This window comes from Argiope bruennichi, chromosome 9 (genome assembly GCF_947563725.1).
Source record: "Argiope bruennichi chromosome 9, qqArgBrue1.1, whole genome shotgun sequence".
Classification (NCBI taxonomy): domain Eukaryota; kingdom Metazoa; phylum Arthropoda; class Arachnida; order Araneae; family Araneidae; genus Argiope; species Argiope bruennichi.
In genome coordinates, this window is record NC_079159.1 from 117,486,449 (window position 1) to 117,501,987 (window position 15,539).

The 15,539-nt window shown below is 29.6% G+C and overlaps 2 protein-coding genes across 3 annotated transcripts in view; one reads left to right on the top strand and one right to left on the bottom strand.

Annotated features, from left to right (window-relative positions):
- Positions 1-15,539, bottom strand: part of LOC129984026 (synaptic vesicle glycoprotein 2C-like) — a 77,438-nt gene that overhangs the window by 18,220 nt on the left and 43,679 nt on the right. The window contains exon 3 of the mRNA XM_056093778.1: positions 374-560. Within this exon, the coding sequence (XP_055949753.1) occupies positions 374-556 (183 nt within the window). The 5' untranslated portion in view covers positions 557-560. The remainder of the gene's footprint in view (positions 1-373; positions 561-15,539) is intronic.
- LOC129984028 (epoxide hydrolase 1-like) overlaps positions 1-15,539 on the top strand; it is a 96,097-nt gene that overhangs the window by 11,171 nt on the left and 69,387 nt on the right. The window lies entirely within an intron of this gene.

A 15,539-nucleotide genomic window follows, 5' to 3' on the forward strand; every position in this document is an offset into this window, starting at 1 on the left:
TACCCAGTAAGCAACTTGCAAGACTAATTCAAATTCGCTTTGTGAAATTTCTGACAACCTTTTGCCAATAAGAACACCTTTCCAGGAATAAAATTTTAAATAACTGAAAATCTTTTTCTATTGAAAATTTAAGATTCTTGAAAATAATTCGATTTTAGAGTCCCCAATGTAATTTTACTTCTTGTCCTATTACGATAATGAGAAAGAAGCTAGAACAAATAATACCCCGGAAAATCAAAAGAAACTCTAAATCTTATCTTCTAGTGACTTGGAGAAAGTAATTTATTGTTCGTTCCCCAGAACTCCCGTTTTAATAGAGTATTTTGAGATTTCACCCAGTCACTACTATATTAAGAAGTATGGGAAATCTTGCCTGAGCCAGAGCATCTTCGTGAAACTGGGAGAGTACTGAGACATCGGCGTCTACATAATCCATCTCTGTAAGATCACCAGAAGCTCCCCCTCCTCCTGCCGTAGCTTCCTCCGTATAGGAGGAGCCATCACGTTTCAGAAGAAGGGACTCGCTCTCAGGGTCAGCTTCTCGGGGACCGCTCATTGATCTGCAGAGAGAGACATACAACTTATTTAAACTGGTTACGTAATAATTATCAAAAAAAACACAAAATAATATATATATATATATATATATATATATATATATATATATATATATATATATATATATATATATATATATATATATATATATTATATTATATTATATTATATTCTTGGAAAAATGCAAGGCGGTTAGAATGAATCTCTGCTCCGAGTTGTAAATAAGCTTGTAATCACGTTTTGCTAAATCTCAATAATATGCATTTTAGAAAGTAGGGAACAAACGACTCACACAATTTAATGCATATTCTCTAATAAAGATGTTATTCCTCTTCACAGCTACGCATAAATTTGTGTACTTTGGGCAAAGCCGTAAATGCTGCAAGTACTCAGATATTTATGTTCGCACATAATAGTTCACATTTAAGAATCTGGTATTTGAACATGCCATTCCCCCCCCCCAAAGAACCATTATGAAATATTGATCCTTGACATGAATCTAGCGTTTTTACTATATTTAGCTTTCGATCTTTGGCAACTGATTTCTGTTATGCAGTTAATACGCAAGTGCCAGAAAATTGGATATGGATTTTGGACACCTTTTTTTCCCCTGCCAATTGAAACCAAAATTTGACAGAGAGTGGCAGTTACAAGATGAAATACCAAATTTCATTTGTTTAAATCATTGCGTTATTCAGTTAGCCGAAGCGGTCGGCCTTTTGAGAGATTTACTTCAAAATTTGATAGCAATTTACATTTTAGATGCTAAAATTGAAAACCTAATTTCATTTATCTGTGCTATCTCATGTTTGATTGGTCGCGTTCCCTTGTATTTACAAGTAGAGACCAACAGGCAATCAACCCCTTGACAGATTTGGTTCTAAATGTGATACGAATCTATATTATAAATGCTAAATATATGTACCAAATGTTATCTATTTAGTTTTTTTGAAGTTTCGTAGATGCAGTGCTCATCTTTACTTAGACAATCGGACGGATTCGTTGAAAATTTGATAGAAATCTATAAATTAGGTGTTAAAGATTATGTAGTATCAAATTTTACCCATCTAGCAGAAAGCGTTTTGGAGCTGACGGGTCCCAAAAAGATTGAAACACCATTTAATTCTTTACCTATTAGAGATAAGTGAGCAAAGTAAATTGCAAAGTATTTCAAAATAAGGGACAAAATAATTTAATAAAAAAATTTTCTAATTTATTTTCCAAAAGTTACACTTTTTAAATTTTTAAGCGACCCCTCTAGACAAATTTAGTCAATTAGAAAGCTTTAATTTTTTATGCAACAACAACATCATAAAAAAGGGCATACTCGTATCTTTAAAATTGAATGAGTTCTACTGAATTGAAAATTGAACGCACTGCAGAGGGACTATATACCACAATAGAAAGAAAATTTGTTACATCTTATAAAAATATAAAATGTAAAATAATATTTACAATAAAACTCTTTTTGTTTGTTTAAAGCAGATTCTCAGCATCGTCACATATTCTTAAGTGTTTTTTTTTATGTTCAAACTGTTATTTTTATTTGTAAAAGTTCAAATATAAAATAAATGCATGCAAATAATTTATTATCAGATTTATCAGAATTTTTCAAAACGACATTCTAATAAATTAATTCACGGACGATTTATTTTCTTTCATTTAACTGTAATTTAGCCATTTCAAATGTTTATGTTAAAAAATATTTCTTTTTAAATTGCATAGTGAAATGCAGACAATTTTCTTTTATTATAATATTTTTCTAAAATACATTTTATTTAATGTCTATCTATTTGTATGCATGATTTTTTTTATTAAATGCCCAAATTTTTTATTAACCCATAAAATGCTTTCATTTTTGATTTAAAAATTTCCACTGTCAACTTGTATATGGTCCCTATTTTTACCGAATAAACAGCGCTTTACGTGATGTGAAAAATGGCTTAATTCATTTTTTTTCTTCTGTATCATAATTCATTTGGCTTTAAAGATACTGTTAAACGGTTTTTTCTAATAATTTTTTTTTATTATTGAGAATGAAAAACTTTCTACTTGATGAAATTTGTATTGAGAGGTCGCAAAAAAATTAAAAAAGTGTAACTTTTTGAAAATTAACGGCTATAATGTTTTGTTAATTTAGTCTTATTCTTACTTTATTTTGATCTATTTTGCAATTTATATCATACTCTTATCTCTGATGGGTAAAGAATTAAAATGCGTTTCAATCTTTTTGGGCAATTCTCTCTCTCTCTCTCTATATATATATATATATTTCACACGGGAAAAGAAATTTTTTCATTTCCATGCTGAGTGCATTTGCTTTTGACTTTGCTAATTCTGCCTTTTTTCAAGGGCTTCCACACTTTCTCTCTCTCTTATTGTTTGTATTATAAAATAATTAGAGCAAACTACAAATTATTGCTATAAAATATTTGATGCTCTACTTTCGACTGGTGACAGTAAAAGTTTTGCCTGCTGAAAAGCATTGGAAAATCGAAAACTATACATATTACTACTTACGAACTTAATTATTATCGTAGATTGTATGCACAAATATTTATCACATTTATACAGATACGGAAACAAGGTTTGCCGATTTCAGGGTTGGGTCATGGAGTAATTTTTTTATGAGAATTTAAAATGGGAAGAACATATAAAAAAAACTACTTAGATTTATTTTTGCGAATTCCACTCAATAATATGTAATTATTTTATCCATTTTGCTAGTTCTGAACTTTTTTTCAATTTATTCAATCCTTCAATTCCATATATATTTTATTTTTATCTTATAAAAGATAAAAATAATACGTTATAAAACGTATTTTAAAAATGTATTGGTGATGATTGATTATTCAATTTTTTTCTCTCTAACGGATTGTAATTCATTGCAATTTGCTTCAAATTCCATTGTTTTAAAATTTATCTTCAGAATAAATCTAAAATTTACGATTGATAACTTACAATTTTATTGATATAAATTCACCCGCAGTTTCCTCTTCCGTGTTAAAATGATAGTTAGTTATTTTTCTTGAAATATTATTTTGCACTCTTAAAGATTAATTCGCTGTAAGATAGCTATTGTTTTAAACTTTATTGCATAATTTTCCTATTTCGTCTCTAATTTATGCAAGTGATTTAAATTTTTGGTGAAGGCTTGACTATGCTTATACGGATGACTAAATGACTTTCCTATTTCTGTCTAAATAAAATAATAATAATAATTTTTTACACTGAGAGAGTTCTTGCGCTGAGTGAAAGATCACATGACACTTCAGATTATGTCATGGTCAATTCCATCAATAAATTAGGGTATAGCAGTGGTTATATATGTTGACTCATAGATACGTGATTTCGATAGGATAGCATGGCACTATTACAGTGTAAACATGATTTAATATTATATAGAAAAGTATGGCTCCATAGTTCCAATGCTACAGATTATACACTTCTGCTCTGTATAAGAACCCATAATATGAAAGTTACACTAATCAATTTATGAGAATATATATATATATATATATATACACACACAAGGTCATTCGTGAAGTCTTAAATCTTTTAAATTCATAACGGTATCTCATATAGTAGTGAAATAACATTTATCTATAATAAAATGACTATGCTGAATTTATTGAGGCAGGAGACAGTGCCCTTAACTACAAAATAAGGAAGTTACAAAAACAATTAAAAAATAAAGGCGACAGGTCAAAATATAAAATAACAAATTCACGCTATACCATAATAAAAACACAGAAAAGAGTTGCTTGAAACTATCTGCAAAATTAGCTGAGATAAGTGATATTAAAATCATGAATTTTCCGTGACTTGAAAAAGAGTTTGCCCTAAAATTGAAAAATGTGTTATCTGTATTAAAATACAATTTTTCCAAGTTAAACAACGAAGTAAGTAAACAAAAATAATAATTAAAAAAATAAGGAAAATGTACTTGAAGGTGGGGAGGGGTATACTGGAGAATGCATTTTTCAAGCGAAGGAAAGTTCACACATTTAATAGCAAATATCCAATTTTACAAATAATTCCAAGAAAAGTTTTCCAGTATTTTTATAATGATATAGTGTACATTTTTCTGACTTTAATGTTTGCCCGATTTTTATGTTTTGGATTATATTTTTTACTTATTTCGCCCCTCTTTGCGTTGTGCCCGGTACCAATAAACTCAACATAGTCACGTTACTGCAGATAAATATCATTTCCCTGGCTGTTCAAGACGCCATTTTGAATTTCAAAGACTTAAAAAGATTTGATCGAAGAGAAGATTTTACTTATATTAAAGATTTAAGAGAAGATATCCCTGGGAGATAATGGTTAAGCTCAATGATTCAGCTTTTTCGCATATTGATTTTACAAAAAGAAAGTTTTGAAAAAGCAAAAGATTTCGAATTTGATATTTTAATGAAATCCCGAGTCTGAAAGATTTTTATTGCAATTATTTTTGTCAGTTTTGCCGGTCGGTCTATGAATACGATAACTTAAAAAATCAATAGGAAACATGCTTGCAATTAAATATGTGGTATTTTCACTAAATTCTTAAATTTGGATTTCCGATTTCCGACTAATATTCATTCGCTCCACGATTGCAAATTTCGTGTCTGTTCATTCGCCACGTGAACGCGGTAACTCGAAAATGCAACGACTTAGAAAATGAACTTAAGTATGTGGTCTTGCATGTGATCGAGTTATAGATGTGATTCAAATTTCTAAATAAGATAAAATAAAGACACCTAAAGTCCATTCTCAGTCCCCCCCCCTTGTTCTATTGAGCATAAAATTTCTATTGGAAAGAAAAACATCCGAAATCCTTTCTCAGTTTTTTCCTCCTTGTTCTATTGAACATAAAATTTCTGATCAGGGGAATCAGGAGATTCAAAATACGCATTTGATTATTTTTTCCTTGTAACGGATGCTCAAAAACACAAAATGCATCATATTGGGGAATAACAATCAGCAGGCCAATTATTGAATATATATCTTATATTAATGCATATATATCCAAATATTGCAATATAATTTTACCTATTCTAAAGTTGTTTAGACACTAACAATATATAATTTCTTTTACAAGTATCCCAAAGTAATTAATAAAGCAAAATTTGATTCTAAAAAAGTATTTATTTGACTCTAGAAAAATTTAACACGCTTATCTCTTAATATGTAATACCATTTTATATTAACTTAATAAAAGCAAGTTTTAAGTATGCATCAAGCAGTATCAAAGAAGAAGATGAAGTTTCAATTTGCTGCGTTGAAGGGACTAACAATATTTCTATCTTGGAAATTTCTAAATGGCATTGCTGGCTCATCAATTTAGAAGCGAGAAAAATTCCAAAAGTTGTTAAAGTTAAAATGCCGTTTAGTTTCTAATAGTCTATAATTCTTACTCCAATGTTAGATGATAAATCTATAAATTAACTGACCTAAATGAGTAGAATTTGATGCATTTTTAAATTGTTCGTTAAGAGAATAGTTTTGTCTAATTATTGTACTCCAAAATGCATTTATTTAATAAACTTAATTTAATGTCTTTATATGAAAAGGTTATTTGCAACAACAACAAATAAAGCATTAAAATGTGACATATTAAGTAGAAGTATTTTCTAGGTTAAAGTTAAGTTAAAGTTAAAGTTAAAATATAAGGATTAATATATAAAAATCGCATATCCTGATTTTACGAACTATTAGAAATTTATAATCACCTCCCAATCGCAAGAAGGTAGAAATGCAGTTTTTCGCAATACTGGATTGCAAAGATACTTCCTTGTACAAGAAACATGAAAAAAGAAAATACTGTAACTATCTAAACATTTGACCTTGAGATATTGAAAATCACCTTGCTTTTGACTTTTTGAGTCAGAAAAGTGCAGTTATTTCCTTGTAGATTAAATGTACCAAGAGAAAGTATTTTAATCGTCAAAAAATATGAATTAACATTTTGCCGAATCGTTTCAGCATAGCAAATCTATTTGTTCAGTTGCCCGAATGCAAATGAACACGATAATCGCAAAGCGAAAAGAACTAAATAGATCAAGTTTAGTATTCAGATTTAGCATTCGGAGTCCAGATCTGTATCAAATTTCAAACCTAATCCGTCAAGGGGTAGACGTCTGTTCTTTCACATACTTGTAAAAACAATGACTTAAATAAATGAAGTTCGATTTACTATTTCGTACTGCTGCATCAAACTTTGATTTCAGTCAGGAAATAAAAAACTGCCCCAAATGTATATTAGATATTGTTACGAATATCCCGGGGTTCGTTTGGATAGTGGGAGTTATATGGTGTGGAGAACGCTCAATCAGCAGGCGGCAGTAGAAAATAAAACAACGACGTTTATTTACACGAAGACACACAGAACAGCACAAAGACGACAACTATATACAGCACAGAAGACGATTATCTTCAGCCGAGACGTGCAGCATACAACAGCAGCATACAAAACAGTAGAATACAACAATCTCTACTGCAGACAGTAGCGCACAGCTTAGTTCAGCACTAGCTTCACTCCGTCGCTGCTCCGCTTATTCCTGGAAGGCCAGTTCTTTACCGTCGATTCCGACTACTCTTCGACTCCACTGGTCCACGACTCAATTCACCGTCCACTCCCCGGCAGCTGCAGCTCCTTTTATAGGTATCAGGAGGGGGGCTAAAAGCCTCTCAACCAATCAGTAACGTTTGAGGCGTAACTCGGTTCCTACTGGACGGATCGGAAAATTCTCGATGCTTCGGGTATAATCTATTTTGGCGCAAAAGTCGCCAAATGGTCGCCAAGTTTGTTGCCAAGCTTCTGGAGCTCCTATGGAACCCACTATGCCGAGAAGCCGCATCGCAGATTCGTAACAATATTTTGATGTCTGTGCGGTACACATTAAATCCCACCGGTGCTAAATTCCTCTCACTGGTGTGGTGTGGAAGTTTGGAAAGGGGTGTGCCGTCTCAGGTATCATCCTCGTCATCTGACCGCGGTTCGAAATTACGAGGTCTGTTCCAACATAGCCCTAAGTGTTGCTTTTATACGGGGCGTTAATATAACTAAACTAAATTTGGTATTTGTCGTACGATTAATCACCAAAGAAATCACTGGCAAGATCCCGTGAAATCGTTGATTCGCGCCAAATATCAATATTTCTTAATTATTATTCGCCAATGCTATACAATCAATACACAAGTTTCCATTTTCTTTATTATACTATAAAACATACATTTCTGTTTGACTCCTCCTTTAATGTAACTCCTCTGAGTTTTACTAAATGTTACTACAAATGTCGGATGCAAGGACAGAGAGAGTAAAAGGAAATTATTTATCGGTATCTTTTTCAATGTGCCTTCCATATAGGTTATATTCAGCTGAATATTATAGTTTTATTGTTAAAAAAACTAACTGTTAATTCATTTAAGTGAGGAAAATACAGCACTGTTTTTACAAAAGTGGTCTGCAACGCTCAAAAATCGACTCATTCCCCTAAAGTAATCTTTAATGATCTTATAAAAATTTTTTAAAGTTTTAGCTATTTTCAGTCTGATTTCAAGGAAAAGATTTTTGACAAGGTTACGGCATTGTGTTTTTTCTGAATTTTCCTCTTTGAAAACGTTATCTTTTTTAATTTCTTTTCCTTATGCCTTTAAAAATAGTTTGTCGTTTTGTCAATGATGACGTAAAACATATTTCAATTCCAAGTTGGAGGTTAATTAAGGATAGATAGTTTAAGGAATTCCTATAGAAGGTCCAAGATATATATACTATAGTTTATATATTTTGTGACTTTTATAGATATAGGGCATTATGGAACTTTATATAAATTATAGTAACATATATATAGAATGAATTGTTTAAAAATGAATTAGCATCTTATTTCAGTTAACCATAATTTGTAAATGCTACACAATAAAGGCACAACTTCACTGATTTTCAATAAGCATACTAAAAAACGAAAACTTTTATCGCGTATGAGAAGGTCTGAACATTTAAAAAAAATAATACCTACATTAACTCTTACTAAAAATTAGCTAGGCATTAAACTGGCGATTCCTCCACCATTTTTCTGTCCTGAATGAGTAAAAACATTGAGAAAAACACAAATATATTTTTTCCACACGATATTTAGCTTTTTAATAGTTTTTTTTGGTCCTTAAACATTTATATTATCATTATATAAACATTTTCTAATATATATATACATATTATATTATATATATATATATATTCGTTCTTGACAAGAATTGAATATTCGTTTCTTGACAAGAGCTAAAGGTATAACGTGTATTCGGGCTTAGAGGTTGTTAATCTGTTAAAGATTAACGCTCTGTCTCTGATGCTAAAAGCTCTTGTGAGAATGAGATTAGTGCCAATTTCATCCTAGTATAGCGCTGAAACAAGATTTTCATCGAATTGGGACTCTTATGTTTGAAGTACTAAAAGATTTCAGAGCAACATCTGGGCTATTTATAGTTTCAACAGACGCTTTGGGAATGATTTTTCGTATTAAAGCGATTGTGAAAAATAGTACAGAATTTCAAAAATATTCTCTGAAGAACTTGGAATCTAAATGGATATATATATATATATATATATATATATATATATATATATATATATATATATATATATATATATATATATATATATATATATATATATATATATATATATATATATATATATATATATATATATATATATATATATATATATATATATATTTAATCCAAATTCAGTTCCTAAATTTTTGTCTTATTCGGCCCATGTCGGGGTCACTCTAAAATGTTTTCTTTTTTTCCTGATCCTATTCCACTGTTGAAGCTTTGTCAAAACGATGTCAGTTCCACGTGTCAAGGGAAAATGATCCCTTCGGTGTCCTTATCCAAGGTCAACATGAGAATTCAAAATCCAGTGGCCGAAAATCCCATGTTATATAAGACTAGTGATCATTTGTTACGCCCCTTCTTTACTTCTGCTTTTGTTAAGCGCTGTTGTGGTTCTTGTTCTGTCCGCGCCTGCTTGTAAATAAAATTGTCTTCCCAAAAGGGATTAAAATGAATTTAAAAATGTAAAATGTCTCTTCAATGTCTTCGAGTTTGCATTCTGCTTTAAGGCTTATATGCTTTCACATATACATATAACAGAAAAATATTATTCTAATTATTTGATACAATTTTTGAATGGATTCAATATCTGGAATTACTTTTTTTAATTTCGTATCAGTCTCAATGATTCTGATTATTTCACATGGATACATTGCTGTGTAAAATTTCGTCAATAACAATTCAACTCTTTTCCATAAAAAAACATCCTTTGTTGAATGTTTGGTTTGTAGCATATTTGAACGCAATTTCGTATTTGTTTAGTTGTTTAGTTCAGTTATGTAAACATGCAATTTCAACACAAAAGCTACTGTAAGACAGACATCATCATTATGGACCGGGTGAGGCAATGACTCAAGGCTTTTTTCCCAACATGCCAATTAGTACTATACACGTTAAATGGAAATTTACACACTTTCCTAAATCCATCATATGCTTACCTGAAAATTTCCAATAAATCTTGTATTTATTTACTAATCATTACCTTGGCAAAATGAACCAGCCGGAGTGGTTTCCTCAAAACTTTCTCGCATATTTTCTAAGAAAGGTGTTAGATGTTGTTACCCTTTACCACTCGAAAAAAATTGTGGACCTTGGGTAAGGCAAATAATACTTTACATGGCATTGGCGCACTAATATTGGCGAAATATTTACTTTTGGAGTAAATTTAGCATTTTTTACTGACTCTATCGAGTGATCCTAATCTAGGTATTTGGCGATTCATTCCTGGCATGCGGTTAATAGTATCCGAATGTCGCATTTGTGCTTTAGACATATTTTTACTAACCAACTGAAACAAAGAATTTATACAGAACTGTGCTTGTAGTCACAAAATCACATAACAAATTTCATATATTTAAGTCTTTGCGTTTTGAGTTATTGTGTTTGCATGTTTCTGAAAATCTAGAGGGGCAGATGGTCAACCCCTTCAATTTGGCACAACATGAGATAGGTATCTAGGTAAAATCCTACATGGGCCCACCTCTTGGCGACTTAATTGAAATCTCGCCAAGTTGACTACTAATTGAATATTTGTTATTATTATTATTTTTCAATTAAAAAACGATACTTGAAGGCCAGAAATAATAATAAATAAAATAAAAGTATTAAAAAATAAATAAAATAAATAAAATAAAATAGATATAATAAAAATAAAATAAATAAATAAAATAAAAAAATATAATAAAAATAAAATAAAATAAATATAATAAAAATAAATTTAAAAAAATCCGTCTAGGTTGCCACATTGGCGACGTTATCGCCACTTGTTTGGCGAGAATTCAAAAAGACGCCAAGAGGTGGGCTGTGCTAGATCCACCCGGTATCTATACAACAGATGTTAAATCTGTGTACCGATTTTTTTCCAGCCATCTCTCTTCGTTTTGCAGTTATCGTTAAGAGACAAATTTCCTCTGAATCGATTTTGCTCAAAATTTTATAGAAATCTACAACTTTGGTGTAAAGACCATGCATCAAATCTCATCCGTTTATTTCAAAATAATTTTGAGTTATCTTTATCATAGACAGATTTAAAAAAAATATATGTTTTTCGATTTCAAGATCGTCTAAGACGTGGAGATTCTTCAACATTTAGAGTTCGAAAGCTTCGACGATTACAATACTTTCTCAATACTTCGTACAGGAAAAAGTAAAATTAATTTTGCTTTTTCGTGAAAATTAATATAAAAATTTTATAATAATATTGTATTAATTTTGAAATAATAATAGTGAAGAAATCAACATCAAAAAGTTCAACAGTCAAAGAAATTTAATTGAATAGCCTAAGTTTTGAATTTCAAGTAAATTTTTGAATGACAGTTGTTATGTCCAAACAGTTTTTTTCCAAAATAAAAATTTCATTATAAACATAATTTTAAAAGTTATTTTGAATCATTTGAGGAGATTTTAGCGTTATGATTTTATGTTTGGCTTGTTACAACCTCAGTAAATTCAATTTTAAGTTCCTTATATGGAAATTAACAAGAAAATGTAGAGGAACGTATTATTTTTTTTAAATTAGTAGACTTGCATGCATGTTATAATCACCAAATTCACGTGATTGCCCTATAAGATTGCATTATACTATTTATTGTTACAATATCTAAGCTTCAAGGCTATTTGCTTTGGGCTGCAGATTCGATACACCTAATTTTAAAGTTTGTATTCATTTCTGCAGATGAAGAAAATAGTTTGTTGAAATGACAGAGATACCTGATAACTAACTTTTTCCATTTCCAAATAATCGAAATCTTTCATTCGAGAGAAGCAGGGGAGGAAAGAGGGTGTCTATCACATTCCTGCGTGGAGTTCGAAAGAAAACCACGGAGTCCATTTATAGAGTTGATCGATTTGTTCGGCTGGACCCCGCTAGTCACGTGATTGCAATCGATACCTGAAGATCCCCCATCGATCTCGGGGAAGGTGTCCGGCAGCTCTTTGTTTGTGGGATCAGGTGGGCAGGATCTTTCTTTTAGAGCATGAAACTAATTGTGCCTGCTATTATGAAAGTCTTCAATGTGCATGCATTGTACAAAAATAAAATTATCACTTATTTTATTTTGCCTTTGTTTACATTAGCTTTATCTAATGTTATTCTTCCAAAGTTGCAGGAACTATATACTGAGTTAATTAAACTTGGATCTAGATTTTCTTTGGTTTGAAAACTGTTTTAGAGGTGCCATTTTCATATAAAAATTTACATTACTTGTATCACAAAATCAAGCATTTTCTGCAACACTTTCTTTCTCCGTAAGAAATTTATCTCTATTCATAAAAATGTATACTTTTCAATGAGAAAAACTGATTTCTAGGCTTTTTTTTAATAATCACCCGCATACTTGCACTTGAATCTGAATCTGAATCAATATAGTTGATAATATAAATCATTATCAAAGTACACAATAAATTTTCGAATAATATTTCATTTTTTCAAATTTTTTTCTAATAATTCCTAGTTTTTTTTCCCTTCTGATATAAGTCTCTTTTAAAAGATTTAATTGATATTTCAACATTTCAAATGTCACTTTCTACTTCAAAATGGATATTTCCACAACATTCGAATAAAAAAAAATTCTTTAAACAAAGTCTAAAAGCATTTGAAAAAAGTAAGCGACTTATTCGTTTTTTTATCTTCACCGGCATATATTGAGATCCAGTGTCAATTAAAAAAAAAAAAAGTGGGATTTGGATCAAGAAATAACAGAAAGTTTTAGAATAAAGTAAATAATTAATATAATTTAAAATAAAATATGTATAATTAATTTAAGATAAGTTAAGAAAAATAATTTATCTTAAGGCTAATTTAAGATAAAAAAATAGAAAATTAGATAAGATTTAAATTAGATAAGAGATATTATTACCCATACACATTTGTATATATATCTATATATGTGTGTGTGTGAGTGTGAAATGATTAAAAAAATGAAAAATATTTCTATAATTAGTGAATGATACATCGCATCCCAAAAGATTGTTTTTAAATGCAATTTTTATGTCTTTCTAGAATAAAAAAAAAGTTAGGCATATATTAACAAAAATATAATTTCTTGTAGCGGAATATAGATTTAATTTTGATACAGCTTTGGAGTACTGACATCAGAAAGATATGCCACACCTTATTTTCAAGCATTTCAGAAAATTTTCAATTGGTCATTTGGAAAACCGTAATATCTATACAATATACATGTCAATTTAGAGCAATATATTAAAGAGCATATCGATACACTGTCGAAAATTTAAGAGGATAATTATCCATAAGATTTATAATTACGACTTAATTTCTCAAGTCCCTTAGGGTAATTTGAATACATGATTTAGCAAGATTTAAAGATATATCGATCCACTGTCGAGAATTTGATAGTGCACTTAACAACAAGATTTATAATTATGATATAATTTCTTGAATCTCTAAGTGTAATTCGAATACGTAATTTAACATTATTTGATTTGAATAATAATATTCAACACAGTTGAAACTTTGACATTGTATCTAACTACTGAAAGTGTTTACATATTAAAAAGTCATGAAATGAAATTGACACAACTGGATGTAAAAGTTTTTTTTAAATATAGAGGAAAAATTAAGCTACAAAAGCTCATGATGTTTTAAGAAATTTTTAAACGTTTAAAGTATTTAAGAAATTTGATAAGAGAATGAAATTTCCACATTGAATTTTCGAAGATCAGAGCAATGTCTCTCTGAATTAGTATAATTATTTTATTAACTTTCTTATTGATTAGCTACTTAGATAGATCATTATCAGAATAAATTATTATCGGTTACGTTATTGACGATAATCGTATACGAGTAAGAAGCTCTAGTGATTATCTATTTCCATTGATAAAAGATGAATTTTGAACTTAACCTTGTCTCCTCTTCAAGCGGATAACAAAAGAAACCTTATCATATCCTGAAATAATTTACATATGATTACAGATACAGATGTCATAATCGATTCAGGAAGTATTTCGGGAAATACAAATAAAACACTTTAAAAATTTAAAAGAGTTTTATAAAGAACTTTTTTCGAAGTCATTAATAATTATTTAATAATTATTCCAATTCATTAATATTGCTTATAATATTTTTTTTTTGTAGAAACGTTTAAAAGTTTTTGAAAACTTTTCACAAATATCATTTAGAAAGTCAAATGTTCACACAACTATTATTTGATTAATTAGTATCTATCCTTTTGTGAATATCATGAATTCATTTGTTTCAATCAACCTCTTAATTTTGAGATAAAATGCACTGTAAAACGTTGAGTTCACAATTCGGCCATGCTTAAATTTTATTTAAATTACTAAAATCAAATGCAAGTTGCTATTTATCCTTATGATACTATGGTGATCCTGCTTTCATCAAGATGATGTCACATTTTAAGCTATGCGCTCGTACCAGCGGATTAATCATACGTATTTTCTTCTGTGTTCACGAGATTTATATATATTTGATATGTATTCCATTTATTAGCAAAAACTTGTTAATATTTTCTTTAAATAAAAAAGTTATTTTTTTACTCCGTTGTTAAATTGAATATGTGGACAACCACATATATTGGTGACCCGGACGTGATCTGAACACTCAACCTTCTGATATGGAATTAGAATTCGTTCTCATTTTGGTATCCGCGCGATGCTACCATTCAGATCATTATTACTTATCATTATCCTTTATTATCTTACAGATATGGATGGTTCACGTGTAGGAATTGAAATGCAAAATCCTTGGCTTTTTCAGAATATAAACTAAATCATAAATCCTTTTAATTTGTAATCGATTTAAGTTGAAATTTATCTACTGATTAACGTTATTCATTTTCTTTGAATCTACAATGAAATGCTGGCAAAACCAGAAAACTTAGTTCTCTCGCAGTTTTCTTTTCTAAGTTTCTTTTCTTTTCTTAAAGTATATCTATTTTCGTGAAGTTAAAACAATTTTTTTAGCCCAAAGTGTGAATATAGAAAATGAAGTATATTTAACGATTAATTAAAAATTAATATAAATTAGCTCTTTTTTGTACTTTAAACGAGTTTTTTCGTCACCGAAACGATTTTTTTTCTATCACTTTTTACTTGCAAATGGTGAGAGATCTCAGAGAAGGAACTTGCAAAATTTCAGCAATCTGAGTATTATTCTGCATGATACTAATGGGATGATGATTTACAGTTTAAGATGTCCTAACTTACACAGATAATTTAAATAATATTTTACTTTAAAACATCGATAACTCACAAAAATATAACTTAAAAAAATTCTAATAATAATTTTCCAGTTTAAAAATATCGTAGTATAAAGGTAGATAATTACAAAAGAAAAAAGTTATTTTTTTCATCTTTGCAATTTCTATAACTATACCAGAACCTGAATATGCAATTACAATGAT